A 16,997-nucleotide genomic window follows, 5' to 3' on the forward strand; every position below is an offset into this window, starting at 1 on the left:
TGAGCTGTTTAAACCTTCCGTATGTATCTATCATCACCAATGAAACGAAATACGACATGATAGGCAGTAGCATTGAATGTCAGATCGGAGCCCTGCAGGGGAAACATGCCAACGCATGCCATGTGTTCCATATGTACCACACCAATCATTATCCAAGGACCTCGATATTGTAACCCAATGGTCAAGCATTCCCTCTCCTTCCCATGCACCCAGTAATACCTGACCATAACAGTATGTAGTTACTCGAAGCATCTTTAATGGTTTCCTAAGATATCCGTAAACGGAAATAGACAGAACAATAGGATACATGTATACCTTGAGGTAGCACGTATTCGTTAAAGTCTTTCCTCAAACGTGTGGATGTTTTCAGAATCTATTTATTTCCGGAAACACGGTTACCTGGCATTTAATATATATACTAGCAAGACGGAAACTTCCTTATTGATTATCACAATATTTCGCCAATCGACCTTTTAACCTTCATGTATCCTGTTGGACACAGTCTTCAGCTTCTAAATCTCCTGGATACCTTTGTTCAATATCTACTGACCAAGAAAAGGAAGTGAATTGATGACAAAAGCACCACAGGTGATTTTGCTGTAAGTCAGCAATGCTCTCAAATAAAATACATTTCATTCGTGTTGTCATTCATATTATAACCAACCATTCATAATAATGGACTTTTTCCTTGTCCGGGCAGTGCTTGTATCTTTCCTATGTACAGTGACGATCGGTCTCACTTTGGCAGACGGAACGGTGAGTTCAACATATTTTGCTACTTGTTTTTATCGAAGACTTCTTAGTTTGTAAGATTTTACTTTCCATCTGTGTGGATATGAATACCTTATTTAAACATTTGAAAAGCTTAGTTTTGTTTCTTTTATAAATATGAAGAACATGTTATCATACAACTTTAGTTGCTATGTAGTAGGCCTACAAAATGTTGTGATACGTAACACATAGTTGCTACAGGCATATAAGTGGAAAGGGCAAAGATTGAATTTCATTGTATTTAAATATATAAATTTAAGATTCCTTATGGCTTCTATCATTTTATCAAGTCATTTTGAAGACGATAACAATTGAGGGAATAGCTGCCCTGGGGTCATTGAAACCGTTTTATATCAATTTAGGGGGTATGTGGTCATCGGCCCCAATTTGTTTTAATTTAGACGTCAAGCGGTCTGAGGCATATGCTACAAATGCAGTCTATATAAGAAGCTTATAACGCATTTTGCTTATGAATACTTTTGCGAGGCTGTTTATTAACCCCGACCAATTATTTATCCTCCGTTAACGATCGGAAGTGGTCCTTCCATGAGTCTTGCAAAATGATATATAATGATAGGTAATATATTTCAAAACGGAAATCATTTTTCATATGATTTCCAGAAATGTAAGCTATATGTATGAAAAACAATTTTTATTTAAAGTGATGTGAAAAGTGTTATGTATTTTGTAATGGCAGTTTTGTATATAGCTGTCATCTTTCAGTATAGGCCATGCAGAAGAAATCAAAATCATTTCTATTTTTTGAATGAAATTCCAGAAGTTAAGCTATGCGTTACAAATACATGGCATTTAAATTTCGTCCTCTTTGAATATACATTTGTAGGAAATATTGCTCAGAAAACTTGATTACCTGATTAATAACCTGATTAAAAAAATTCTGTGTAATAAAAGAGACTGTAAAATTTTATTCGCGTCACAGGCCGTCATTTAATAAAATACACAGACCGTAGGTAAATGTTTTTCTCTCAATAAGTTAGTGTGTGTTGTTTCTTTATTGTAGCCATCTCCAAATAAAGGTCCAAACTGGTCAAAAAATAGTTCAATTTGTAGATCTATTTCAATTGATATCCAATTATCAATTTAAGTACAAACGAAACATGGTATGTAAACCTCGCTCTCGTTAGACAAGTATTTGTACAATTTCTTTTTCAGAAAACAGCAAACTCACTGTTTTTGGATTTTCTTGAAAGTGAATTTATATTTTGTTTGTTTGAACAGACTGTTCACTTGGTCGGATTACAGGGTCCCGCAATAGCATATACATTGAGCTTCTTTAGAGTTCTGTAACATACAAGTAAATATATAGTATTTAGCGTCTATCGTTAGATTTGAAGTGTTTTTAAAGATATTTCAATTATTTATCAAGTTTGATTGCGATTTTATCAAACATAGACATCTGTCTAGAGCTGCTAGTTTAAATTGCGACTTTGATTTAAGTTTTAACATATTTTGAAGAATTTTATTGTTGTAATCAAAACATTGCATTTATATATACATAATACGCGCGCATGTGTTCTTTCTGAAAAACCTCAACATTAAAGGTTCCTGATCCTATCTTGTATATATAATCCAAACTGACGTGATTTTTTCTGCAATTGACTACATCCTACAATTTGGTCTATTACGACCACAAATGGACAAAGACCGTACTAAGAAGAATTTAAAGGAAAGACAAAAGAGATAAAAAGGAATCGAAAATGACGAATAACGACAAATTTACGTTTATGGTGATAGCTTTGTTTTCATAGTAAACACCCCGTATAATGAGAATCTTTCTCATCGATTTGGTCAAATCTCATTTCAGATGATGGAGCAAAAAATTATGTTTTCGAAACTTCTTTCATTTCTAAGTTGCTGTTTTACACGAGACTGAATTTTACACGACAAAGTTGTCTTGAAAACGAAAGTTAGAGAATCAAATTTAATTCTTAATAGTACTCGTTCATTTATGCAATACTCCATTGCAAAATATATAACTATTTCCACTTCAAGTTTGAGTCAGCTTTATCTAATTATTTATTTCGTAAAATTATTTTGGTTGAGTTCGCAGTGACATATTGTTGGTCGACTAATAATTTTACTCGAATTGCCGTTACTTGATATTCCTCTATTTCATACAACTGTAAATTTAAGTATAACTTAACTTGTTAAATCATTCTTCATTGCAACGATAATGCAATCTGCAAAATATGTAAACGTAAATTTATCACAAAAAAAAACTAAATTAAAGAGAGGAGGTAACTTGTTACCGGTTTACTTGCTTAAAGTGATATCGTAGATAGATCGGTATTCAGTACAGTAACAAATCGCTGATTCAATCTATTGGAGACACTATTTTCACATTGGTAATAATATTTTTTATCTGCAGAAGATCTTTACCATTTCCCAAAATCCAACCGAAAAAATCAATAGCTTAATGGTACTATTTAGCTACATATTCCAAGGTAAAACACTTTTTATTAGTTAGATATTTGTGAATCAATTAACAGCGTTGAAGTAGTTTCTGTGTTTATATTTTCATAGTGTATCTTACGATAATTAATGCTTAATTCCCCCACGAAGGCAGTAGACCTCGGCTTTATTCACAACTTCAAAAAACAAAACTGAAAATGTGAAGAGAAAGACGTTCTAACGGTTGCGTTTGGTTTATGTATAAGGTACACGGATATTTATAATTTGCAAATTTAAAAGACAATATAGAACATTGCAAGTCATATATATATATATTTTTTCGTTTGTTCGTTAGATTTAAAAGAAAACCTTCGAGTGAATGTCAATGTATTGCATTGAAGTAACGTGTCCAGTGTGTAATCAAAGGATATTCAAACATTAGTTGAAAACGAATCCCCACGTTTAGATTGTCATAATTCTAAGTTGGATAATTCTCTTCAGTTCTTATTTGTTCAGAGCAATACAAGAACTTACAAAAAATTATTAAACATTGATCAGCATAAAGAAAATCAGATGTCTGAAGAACAGAAACTTCGGTAAATTGATAAAATTATATTGTTCTAAATATTTTTGGTATACTTACTTCAATGAAACTTAAAAGCAAATTTTAACACAGTACGCTGTCAAACATAATATTTTGTAAAAGGAGAGAAGTAAAGTAACTCTCCCTGATTGGCCTTTCTAAATGTTCAGAATATACACAAAATAACAAAAAACATTTATTGTACTATTTTCTGAGAAGAAAACTGAACAAAGTGTTTTTAAGTATATTTAATGATCCCAACGCATTGCAACATGCAACAATTTAAGAATTTTAGACAATTTAGGACTGAACTCGATTCAGACTCCTACACAATAAGCTTAACTCAAACCTAGCTGTTATTACCCAAGTAAAGTATAGGAAAGTATTCGCCATTTGCAGGAAACACAGCAGATTCAATCTAGAACAAATATGACCTCATAGTTCACGACTGAATATAACATGTAAATAAGTAAAGCACGAGTGAAATTGAAAAATTAGGGGAATAATATGTTTACTATATTTATCGCTGATAACATATGCATAATGCTTTTGATTCTCTTTTACTCAGAGTAATCAGCAACTCTTTGTAGGAGCGACTGAAAGAAAAGTTAAGAGTGAGTGTTTATTCATTTTCTATTAATTAACCTTTTTCTTATATTTTCTATTTCCTGTTAATCATACAATTTCCCATCCTTTTCCAGTCAGACCTGCAGCGTGGTGGTCTACAATATGCAACCTCATATGTTCCAGATGATGTTCTCCCAACACTGGCAGAGGTTGAAAAAGCCATCAAGGTCCTCAAGAACAACAAAGCTGCTGGCCCAGACGACGTTCTGGCTGATTGCATCAAGACTGCTGCAACTGATACCACCATTCTCAGCACCACCCACAAGGCTGTGCAGTGTATCTGGTCTACAGGCATCTGGCCTTCAACGATGACATCTTCCACTTACATTGCCCTCCATAAGAAGAACGACAGAGGGGTTTGTGAAAACTATCGCACATTGGCTCTCATAAGTCATGCCAGCAAAGTGGTGCTCAACATCATGCAGTCACGTCTTCAGACTAATCTCGACGATGTAAGTGAGGTGCAGTTCGGCTTCCGCTCCGGGAAGTCAACCACAGATGCTCTTAAGACTATCACATATATAGAATATCTTCGCTCTTAAGACTATCACATCTGCCTACTACAGAGCCCACACCCCACTCCATCTCATTTTCGTGGATTGCAAGAACGCTTTTAACAGTGTGAATCATGCCCTCCTAATGGAGAAGCTGGAACAGATGGGGGTGGACAGAGATGTCATTAGACTCACAGAGAGACTTTATCACGATGCTGGAGGCGTCTTACAATGGAAAAATGAGACAACAGATGCTTGCAACACGCCTGTCGGTTGTAGACAGGGCTGCCCACTTTCTCCAATCCTCTTCTCTCTCTACACGGAATGCCTTATGAGGGAATGGCATGCAAGGACTGCTGGTTTGCCTGGTGCTACCATAGGAGACCGCACAGTGAAGGAACTGAGATACGCCGATGATCTTGTCCTGTTTGCGCTCTCCGCTGTGGAAGCAGAAACGGCTCTCAACATCTTAGCGGACGTTTCCAAGCCCTATCAGCTTGTGATACACCCGGGAAAAAACGGCTCACCTTGTCATAAAGACGGACCCGAACTCTACCGATACCATCCACCAGGGGACCTCCATTATCCCCAACGTTAACTCATTCATGTACCTCGGCTCCACCATCACCCACAACACTGATGGTACTCCAGAAATCAGCAAGCGGATCGGCATAGCCAAGACTACACTCCGCGAGTGCAAGTACCTCCGAAGCCCACACCTCTCCGTTGCGACTAAGCTTCTGGTCATCAGAGCCCTAATAATGTCTAGGTTGACCTATGGCTCTACTACATGGTCGATTAAGAATTCGGATGCAGCCAAACTGGATGCTTTTGGTCGTACCGTCTGGAGATGGCTGCTAGGTGTCAATTTGAGCGACCACGTTACCAACGAGTCACTTATGCGAATGATAGCCGGTAGATGGCTATTCACCTATGACACTGTTGTGCAGAGAAAAATGGACTGGTTCAGCCACATCGCCCGTCAACAGGGTCTCCAGTGGGACCTCTTGTCAGGTGCCGTTCTGGGCACAGTGAGTAGTCGTGGGCGGCCTCGGATGACCTGGTATGATAACATCAGAGCCTCAACCGGTCTCACCATGGAGGAAGCAAAACAGCAGGCTCTTTCCCGGATTCATCTGCGGATACGTGGTCACCAACCAGCTCCACTTCGCCGGTCATCTCGCATCGCTTTGAGACAGCGTCCACGGACTCTTCAGAGTCTTTGACGATTTTCTACTACTATACAATTTCTCATTGATTGATATTTTCATATCTCATTAATCCATGACAAACATTTGTCACGGCAACATCTGTTACAATTATTATGATCACTAACTCTCTTGTCATATGAGAAGAGATATATTTCTTCTACTTATTACGTCCTTCAGTTACATCAAGTAAATACATTTCGACAAAAGAAATAGTGTTTTACAAATCTTCGACACTATATATTTTAACTTTGTACACATATTGCATGATAAAGCCCTAAATTATTTGTCAACATATTGTACGGTTCACGTTGTAAATTAGTAAAGGATGTGTTAAATATTTGTCGATGAATGCGCCCATTTTTTATAGGAATATTTTTATCACTTTATATAAAAACTATTTAAAAGGTTATTTACATTTCACTGCTAAACTTGCAGATTATCTAACCCTTAAACCGCCGATTACTAAAATAATAAGCATGGGTTGCTGGAAGCAACAATCAACTGCTTCAGCGCCTTGAATATTATCTGTACCAGGGACCAGTCGAGGATGTCTATACACTTGGTCGATGAGGTAGATACAAGTGAGAAAGTGCTTACAGTTTTAAGCAACCTTGTGAATTTATCATTCAAGTTTTTTTATCGGGTATATAAGTTGCAATTTGTGTACCAAATGTTAGCTTTCATACATTTCTGTCACATATGTTCCAAGACTATATTCTTTACAAAAGTAAGAAACCTGAGGTAAACTTTTCTTGGAAAGGAAGTGATGTCTGAATTGAGTTTAACGTTCAAAAGCAAATTAGTAATATAATATGTTGTTATGTTTTTTTCAGGATATCCTTTCATTTTGTTATTGTTTTTTTTTTATAGTATATCCGATAGTAAAATCTCTATTTTCATATCTTTAACTAAGCTTGAATTTTACGATTAGTTCAAATTTGACCATTTATTATTGGTATAACGTTACTGCAACTATCTAGAGAAGTGTCTTTGTGACGGAATTTTCAGTAATTTGTGTTTCATTTATAACATATTACTGAATATTCAAAATTAGAGAAGTAATACCAGGCTATCTTGAATTATATTAATTGTATTATTATTTTGGCATTTCTAGCATTAAGTCGAGATGAAATATTGATTGTTTAATTAAACTCCTTTTTGTTTTAATAATCTGGCTGATTTACGGATAACCTTCTATCTTTACATCATAACCTAATAATACATCTAGACGGCAACTGAGTTCTCATGATATCAGAATCACAACTTTTTCTCCTTTGACAGACTATTTTTTCCTTTACCAACGTCATGCATACCCAAGAGATTGTCACGAAGTGTTGCATCGTTGTTCATCTACAAGTTCCAGTGGTGTTTATCTCATTAAACCAGACGGTTACGCCGAACCTTTCGAAGTCTACTGTGATAACACCGTAGATGATGGCGGATGGATGGTACGTATTTCAAAATGAATTATGAACGTCGATGCCAAACATCAGCCGGATCTTCAGCTTCTTTCACCTAATCAAGCACAGCTTTATAGTTTTAGCTCTCATGTTCCTTAAGCCTTTAAATTCTTTTATGATCATGTTTACTTTTTTATATATATATATTTTTTCATTTCAGGTTGATTACAATATACATTTCATACTAAACTATAAAGAAAATTGTACAATTAACCATGCTAGAACTCGTTTCATCTGTCATCCTTTGCATAATGTATCATAATTTGTATATGAAATACTTCTTTACCCCGATGGTCAACTTCTTAAGATCTTCAAATGGGATTACTTCAGTTGTGCTTAACAATCAACCATGGGTTTAAACTTTATGTCACAAAATAAAGAAAAAAATGATTGTTGGAATGTAACTGAATGGTTGGTTTTAATCATAATCTAAGTTAACTTAATATCTCATATGAATTATGTTCAAATTACTTGTTCTGTAATGCAGATCATACAACGTCGGTTTGACGGAACGATAAATTTTAACCGCAGCTGGGAAGATTATCAGCTAGGATTTGGTTTTCTTTCGAGTGAATTGTGGATCGGTAATAAGAGGCTTTCATACTTAACCAATCAAAAGAGATATCAACTTCGTATTGACTTGACGACAATAGATGGTTCGTCTTTTTATGTGACGTATGACACATTCCGAATAAGCGATGACTTCAGTAACTACAAGCACGTCAAAGCAGAAATAACCAACAGAACCGTAGGTAAATATTTAAAAAAACAACTTTCAGATATTACATTTATTCATGTCCCAAATAAGTCTTATCTGGTCGATAAAAGATTCAATATATATGAGGAAATAAGGATGCAGGATTTTGACGGATATGACCAATTTCAAGCTGACTAAAATGTTCACGATTAAATAGTGTGATGATACCATTATCAATATTTATTAAGCCAAATTCGTTATGTTTCGTTACAGAGTTCATAATAAAAATAGCTAATTTTTAAGTATTTTTTTCTTATTCTCATAGGCTATGTAAATAACTACATTGAATGGTGTCCAACAAATAAAACCTACAATGAGTGTCAACTTTGCGAGGCTACCTGTGCTGATCCTGAAAGTTGTGTCAATACTTCCTGCAAAGGATCTCATTCGTGCGTCTGTCCTGAAGGATGTTTGATGAACGGTGATAACTGCATGAGAATAGAGGACTGTGGATGTTACATCGAAAGTGAAACAGATGGAGAGAAAGGTGTATTGTTAAAAGTAAGTATTTTCTTTCAGATTGTGATATCTATTACCAACAGTGTCACAATTTAAATGATGCTTTCAAAAACTGGGGTTAGTGGATCGATTTGCATTTGCATTTGCCTCTGGCCTCTTCCAACCCGCACCCTCTTCAACTTTGGATAAACACACTTTTGCCAGTAAAGTTAGGAAAACTGATATATCTTGTGTACGTTTGCAGTATTTCATCTTATCTCTACTTAAAGAAACCTTTTCAAATCCCTAAAGTTACTTATGATACGTGTAACGATTTTCTACTTTCCAGGAAGGAGGAATTTACGTCTCTCCAAACTGTGACAAGAAATGTTCTTGTACGAATAATCATCTTTCGTGTGACGATAGTTATCAATGCGATCCTAACGCAGATTGTAAAGAAAGGAACGGTATTTTACAATGTTACTGTCCGCCTGGGTATAACGGAGACGGCACACAGTGTAGGCCTACAGGCGGCACAGTTCCTTCTGATTGTAAAGAACTGTACAAAAATGGCGAGAGAACAAGTGGCGTCTATGAAATCAAACCCACAATTTGGCCTGACTCTCCGTTTGAAGTTTACTGTAACATGTCTGACGGGGGAGGTTGGACGGTGAGTGTGACAGTTTTTTCTTAAAGCAGTGATCCGCAAGCTTTTAGGCCGACGACACACAAGTCATCCACGAGGACCAAACCACGACCCTCCAACGCCCCATCCCTTAGAACGGACGCTCAAAATACATGAAAGCTAGCTTGGATTGTGAATATGACGCTCGATTTGCCCCCCCCCCGTAAGCTAGTTTAAACAACGTTGCCGTAGGTAGAACACGGGAACAGGCTACCCATTAGACGGAGAAAAATAAATGCCTAATTTATTGCCACTGTGAGCGCATTCCCAAGGAAGAACCATTCTCTATGTTGTGTTTTATTTATTTTTAGAAACTTCAAAAAACTTTACCTGTTGGTTGTTCCTTTGAATGAGGGTTGAGGGTTAATGTTTTATTTTTTTTTTGTATATTTTTAACGTGCAATAGTTATGACATCAAAATATTAGAAATGAGAACCACTTCCAAATGACTATACTTATGTAATGCATACATGTTTCTTAAGAACCGATTCTTTACGTTGATTGTTTTAGGTATTCCAGCGTCGCGTTGATGCTTCACAAGACTTTTATCTTTATTGGGATGACTACAAGATTGGCTTTGGTAATCGAAGTCGGAACTTCTGGCTCGGAAATGAAAAGATATATAGCTTGACGAACCAAAGACAATATGAACTCCGGATCGACTTTGTTAACCGTTACGGCGCTCCTTACTACGCCAAATACGAGTTCTTTCGTATCAGTGACGAGAACGATAATTTCAGGCTAGATGTTGGAGATTATTCTGACGGAGATGCAGGTAGGTTAATATCTCCCGAATTATCAAACCTATCCTGTGATTTTCTTCAGTTTGGCATTTTATATAAAGTTTATTTAATAACTAAGAACTAAGTGTTTATAAAGAAGTACAACATGTATGATATTATTCACTAGCCAAACACGTACTATAGTTTACACAAGCTGGTTTGCCCCTGTTGAAATAAACTGATTAACTCGAAGGCAGATCCTGGTGATTTACGTCTGTAATAGTTTGTTGATCCAAGTAAGAAGCTATTGCAACTATTAGGAAGAAATCCAGGGGCCAAACAGATGGACCCTTGGACCTACCTACCTCAAAATAAAGACCTTTACTTAGTAGTATATATACCCGCCATTTTATACCGTACCTATTTTTTTCTTTACTTTTTGCATATGGAACACACATAGTGAAAATATTAGTTACTTATATTTGACAAGATAGGCCGAGTACTATCAGTTCTTGTTAATGCAATCAGACATGTAATGTAGCGACCAAATATTTTTTACAAATCCATTACTCAAAAGAACATTATGGAAATATTACAGGGTAAGATGATTATGGACCCTATGCAAATCTTCACGCATACGTACAAACCCACGCGCGTGCCCCCAAACCCAAACTTAAATACGCATATAGTATTATTGCACGGGGCTGGACTGCCGGGTACCTCGTGTTAGATGGTACGATAACAGAACTTGCCCTTGGAGTAGTTTAAGTGGTAGGCTAACAATTCTAGAAATGAACGACTCGTTCAAGTTGATCTCAATTGATTGATTTATTTACTCCTTCTTCTATCTAATTTATGTTAGCAGTAAGTGATGTAAGCAAAGATATCACATTTATTCATACCGCCAGCATGCTAGATAAAAGTAACGATGATGAGATTATTCTCGTTCGAATACAAAACAGCTGCAGTCGACATGCGTGGTCTCCTAGAACAGCTACGTCATCATCAAATATCACTGTTGCTCATGTACAAAAAAAAGGAGCTTCAAGGAGCTCAGAGCTTTAATAAAATATATTCTTAACTATTACATAACAACAATAAACCAAATACACCGCAGCTGTTCTTGTAAAGGAAAGCCGGATCACTTGTAAATATTACACTGAAATAGAACTGTTGTGTATGACAATTGTCCTCTATTCCAGTCTTGAAAACTTATAGATAAAAATGAAAACAGATAAAATATGACAAAACAAACTTATTAAAAATGAGGACACATGAATGAACTCCCTTTAATTTACAAACGGCCAGATCGGGAAGTCTTGCGGTATTTTTGAATATTACGATGAAAGTAGCGCATACTTCGACCATGTAAGAATGATTTTTTTTATTTTAATAATCAGAGATAATACACGACATTTAGTTTAACACACGTTAATCAAAAACAAAATCAAATGTAATATGAAATATCTAATTATTGGAATAACATTTTGCTAAGTATACTGAATCGATGCAATGAACTAATTTTTGAATTTCATTCTGTTATCTTCTTTTGTTCTTATTTAACAGGTGATTCGCTGACCTACCATGATGACAAACCGTTCACTACACGAGACAACGATAACGATGATGTCGATGTTAGTCATTATAGCTCTGAATATAACAACTTAGCCCGTAGTTATGATGGTGCATGGTGGTACGGTTATTCTCATGATTCATCTCTTAACAGTCCATATGGGAGTTATAAATTTTATTGGGATACCCTTCCAGATTATGAAAGTAACATTCAATTTACAGAGATGAAAATTCGCGCAATCGACGAAGAACCATAAGGACCCACAACGGACTGTACTAAACTATATCACAAGAACAGTTAACAACAGTTGAACTATATTGATGTATTGGTTCTATGTTTGTGTATCGTCATGACAATGCTTTTATCATAAATTATGTTACAAAGCATATTAACTCCTTCTCTTTTCTTTGTTGTTTAGTGTAAAGTGAGACATAATTCCCATCCAATGCAAATGATTGACAACTATTCACTATGGTTTCACTGTGGTTCCCCCCCCCCCCAAGTTTCTCAATGTTTCAACTTTTGAGTTCTGTTAATTTTCAAAACGCAGAAGTGAAAAAGAGACTGTTGTTAGCTTACATAATAAAGGTAAAGCCAAGATACAAGCAAACATGGCGAGACCTTTCGGAGCTTGTGATTTGCAGAATTCTATCTAAATTATACCATTATGTCTTCTGTATACCTATCTGTCCATTGTATTTGTTCAGCATCCCAAATCGTCACAAATGTATAGTAGTTTATAAATACGCCTAACTCTAACAGGTTTATAGTCGATTTTTTTTTTACAAATAAGCTTAACCCTAACATGTTTATATGTTTTTAATACGCCTACTCCTTACTTATTTATAGTAGTTATAAAGTACACCTTACGCTAACATGTTTTTAAATACGCCTAACTCTAACATGCCTATATATGTTTTTAAATACGCCTACTTCCAAAGTTATTTATAAAAGTTATGATTTGCACCTGAACCTAGCATTTTCTAAAATACACCTTAACCTGACATGTTCTTAAATACAGCTTACCCTTACATATTTTAAAATACGCCTCACTCTAATATGTTTATATTTGTTTTTAAATGTACCTACTCCCAAACGGATTTATAGTAGATATGAAATGCTCCTTAACCTAACATGTTCTTAACTAGGCATACCATGCACTAAATTATTACTTTAATACTTTCAACTGAAACTTTGTAATCGGTGATATCTTTTTTAAGGTAAAAAATGATGTCCCGCTTGCTTCATACGAAAAACATTAACTTAATTGGTACGGATTATATCCATAAGGACGGAATTCACAATTTCCCGATTTTTTGTAAAGAAATACAACTTGTTTCCGTGATTTGTTAATCATGTTTATACTAACGTAATGTATATAAATCGTATATTGCATTCATTTAACTAATGAGATAGCTATACATTCCTGTTGGTCAGAATCTACAATGACATCCGTTCAGCATAAAAATGAATCCTAAATCATAGTACTGTACCACGTACTCAAACTCAGTTTAAATCAACGACGTACATATTATTGTGATTCTAATTTCTCTCGACCCGGGGAATTCTTTTTTTTAGATTTTGCGACGGGCGTCCTGAGCCCCGGTGAATTTGTCTCATTTTACTCGACTAAATGCATCGGAAATAATGCCGACACTGAGATTTACAGCATCCACTTCGACCAGGGGCCTACTAGTCAATGAAATGGGGTGGACATGGAGGCGCACACACCTGCTTACGATCGAAGCTGAATGTTGCAATATATATTTTCAGTAACATTAATGGGATTTTCATATGCCGAGTGTAAAACATTGAAGCTCTTATAACTTACTGATGAACATTTGTATGGCTTTAATTATCTTTGACTTAATGAACCTATAACGTCTTCAGCTATAGCAGGCTCAACCTACTTTTTGTACAGGCAATAGACCCCACTCGATAATTTTACGTCCATCGGCATTACTGTTTAGTAGCAAGTCAGTTTGATTGTATCACACTAAGGAATCCCTCCCCTAATGTCCACCAGTTTCAGTTACAAGTTCTGCTACAATTTTATTTAGGCATCCTCCAAAATCCCTTCTCTGACAAAATGGGACAAACGTTCTGCCTGCATGGCTCATAACAAATCACTTCACGGACAGTGAAGATATGACAGAAACCGTTTACAGTAATGAAAATAACAGTATGAGTTGATATCGAAATGGCCGCTCTAACCAAACCGTGGGAGAAAATGGGTCAGAAAAACAGAGGGTGTTGTCAACAAGCTGGAAGCAACATGTAAGTGCATAACCTCGAAGTCCTTGGACTACGCTAGCCCAACAAACAACTTAGACAGGCCTAATGCAAATATTCGGTATCATTGTGTATGTCTAGAATAGGTTTAAACTATACATTTTCCTATGATTAATCTTTAAGTGATGCGTGACTTAGTCATAAGACTGACTGATGGTAATTATTATAGTGCGCATGCGCGCTACAATATTGGGATTACTAGCCCATCTACATGGCTGGCTGCTGAATGTCAGCTGAACATATACTCTTAGTAGTAATTTCAATTTACAGGTTGGCTACGCAGTAAAATATCCAGACTCAGAATTGTGAACAGTTAATCCTGTACATGTAAATAAGCAAGATCTCCTTGAGTAGCATACTTCTTCAAAACAATACTTCTAATTCTCTACTTTGGATCCTATTCTCGAATTGAACAAGACAGGTAATATTTAATTGCATTTGAGTTAACAACATCATGCAATAAATGTAAACCGTATTTATCCGCAATGAATCGGCGTTATCTGTAATAATTTAGCTCTTGCAACATAGACACTTGTAACGTTCGTATTGTGGTATGACATAAAATGGTCGTGTATTGCATATATTACTTGTTTTGGATGATGATAATCCAGGGCCAGGAAATTGATTAAGAAGTTTTAAATAGACCGGAGGTTGTTACATTTGCAATGATAGACTTAAGGCCTACAGGTGTTTGTTAGATTAATGGTCCATTAGGCCTTCAGTGCAAAGCACCATATGTTCGTAACATTTTCGCTGAAATAGGTGAAGTTACAGTAACATTAACATGTTGTACAATTTGACCAATCAGTTTCCAGGACTCTGTGCATTCTCTGTCGCGTCCGAAACAGGCGTGATTCGTGATCGACAGCCTAAGGTTGTAATGGTTTTAGTCATAATTTCTTCGTTTATATTGCAGACGCATTCTGGCTAGAGTACTGTTTATAGATATTAAACAATATACCCTATCTTTGGTCTACGTTTAATGACCCAACGCCAGTTGTTCTAGTAGTGCTTGTAATTGGTGGCTTTTTACTTTTTTTTTTGGTCTTATAGAAAAAAGTGTGGGAATGGAACAGCCGTACTATACTCAAAACTTGCCCAGAGTTAGTAGGCCTAGACCTATAGTTGTAGTATCTGCAGTATTCTTATTACAGTACACTGTACAGTAAGCTAGACATAGCAGACGTCATTGGTTACGTTTTTGTTCAAATAGCTTCAAATTATTGTTGTTAGTTGATAAAGCCCTTCATGGCCTAGCCCCGCCCTCTTTATGTGAACTGGTTCAGTGGTAAGTTCCTGTTAGAAACCTTCGATCACGTTCTATACATACTATCGAAGTAGAAGTCTGTCACAGAGTCTAAGAGTGATGGAAAATTTGTATAGATTTTATATAAATATCATGCTCTTGAACATTTAGGTCCAAGACGTTTCAACGCTCATCCTCCAAATGTTCGTTCCAGTCAATCTCTTAACGTCTTTAAAAGTCGCATCAAACACATTTATTCAAAACTGCTTTTAAACTCGAATTTTTGTAATTCTGTATGTTAAAAGTTTTATAAGTTTCAAAGATTCAACATTATTTTATTGTTTGTAACATTCGTAGCAGTGACGAGAACGACAACGACAGGCTAGATGTTGGAATGACGGAAATGGTATTTACTTCCCGAATTATCAGTCCTTACCGTCAATGTTGCATCATATATTATGTTTATTGAAAAACGCAAAGATAACAATAAATAAATATATATATATATATATATATATATATATATATATATATATATATATATATATATATATATATATATGTATATATATATTATATGTATATATATGTATATTGGTTTGTCTCTGTGGAATATGAACTTATTAAGAAATTGATTGAAGATTCTGGTAATTTGTACTTTTATAAAATTTTGTGGATCCAGATAAGGAGATACCTGTTGTGCATGCAAGAAGAGTCATGTATACCTGCAAGAAGATCTCTCCAGTCAAATAGCTAGAAGACCATTGCACCTATCACAAATTCAGGCTTTCAAAGTTAAGGCACTTCAGTTAGTAAAATATGAACTCGCCATATTATTCATAACCAAATTATTTATTTTATTCCTGGCAAAACGCACAAACAAAGTGAAAAGATTAGTAACCACACGCATTCGAAAGAAAGATGGAATATTCATAGTTATTTTCAATGCAATCAGACATGTAGGCCGTGGGCCGAAGTAGGAAAAGTGATCTAAAAATTAACTTTCGTTGCAAAGTCACGGGGTCTACATGAAACCCATTACATTTTATTAGCAATATGTATTACGTTCCAAAATCAGTTGTTCCCAAGTGTCAATGTTGCACATTAATGTTTTTTAGGCCAAAATGGCGGCAATTTCCCCATATATCCTGCAAAAAATAGAATAGACCACAAATACCATAAAATTGATCAGAAGGAGAATCTACCTTCATGTTGAGGTCCCGCCGGCTGTTTTGAACATATGTGGAATGATAATTTGTTTAGTGGGGGAGGGGGGTCTACTAAAAGGTCACAAAGCACTAAAAACAGAAGTAGAGGGTGCTGTCCATTTCAGTATATCGGAGCATTGCATACTGCTATGCGCAAAATTATAATTAAAATTACTTCGCGATGCTTTTCATTGTAAATACATGGAAAATCTGTCTTATTTTGATCATGTGCCAAACATCATTCTCCCTAGCCTAATTCTATGCACTGCAATTCCCATACCTATGATTGGTAGCTGGACATGGATATATTAAATGGTGCTTAAAATCCTACCCCTCTCCAAAATTTCAGAGATTGAAGCCCCTCTTGAATTTAAAATATTGAGGCAAAGTTAAGGGATTGGGAAGGTATGGGAAAGGGTGAGGTGGTGTAAGGAGGGGATATGTATAAATCTAGTTTATAAATGAGGAAAGCATATGGGAGTGAAGCTCCAATGTAAACCATAAAGTGTTATGTAAAG

General features: G+C 35.7%; 1 protein-coding gene across 1 annotated transcript; it reads left to right on the plus strand.

Annotated features, from left to right (window-relative positions):
• The first annotated feature begins 450 nt into the window (after positions 1-450).
• On the plus strand, positions 451-12,119 carry LOC139973325 (uncharacterized). The gene is made up of 8 exons (XM_071979933.1): positions 451-756; positions 4,335-4,380; positions 7,380-7,546; positions 8,046-8,310; positions 8,581-8,816; positions 9,103-9,423; positions 9,949-10,213; positions 11,727-12,119. The coding sequence occupies exons 1-8, from the start codon at positions 676-678 to the stop codon at positions 11,987-11,989; spliced, it is 1,644 nt and encodes a 547-aa protein (XP_071836034.1). The 5' UTR covers positions 451-675; the 3' UTR covers positions 11,990-12,119.
• The last annotated feature ends 4,878 nt before the right edge of the window (positions 12,120-16,997 follow it).

Source organism: Apostichopus japonicus, chromosome 9, assembly GCF_037975245.1.
Source record: "Apostichopus japonicus isolate 1M-3 chromosome 9, ASM3797524v1, whole genome shotgun sequence".
Classification (NCBI taxonomy): Eukaryota; Metazoa; Echinodermata; class Holothuroidea; order Aspidochirotida; family Stichopodidae; genus Apostichopus; species Apostichopus japonicus.

Excerpts from the sequence above, each read along its gene's own strand:
- LOC139973325 (XM_071979933.1), top strand. The coding sequence starts at position 676 with ATGGACTTTTTCCTTGTCCGGGCAGTGCTTGTATCTTTCCTATGTACA. Across the intron at positions 757-4,334 it reads TCACTTTGGCAGACGGAACG|AGTAATCAGCAACTCTTTGT; the intron begins GTGAGTTCAACA and ends TCTTTTACTCAG. Across the intron at positions 8,311-8,580 it reads AATAACCAACAGAACCGTAG|GCTATGTAAATAACTACATT; the intron begins GTAAATATTTAA and ends TTATTCTCATAG.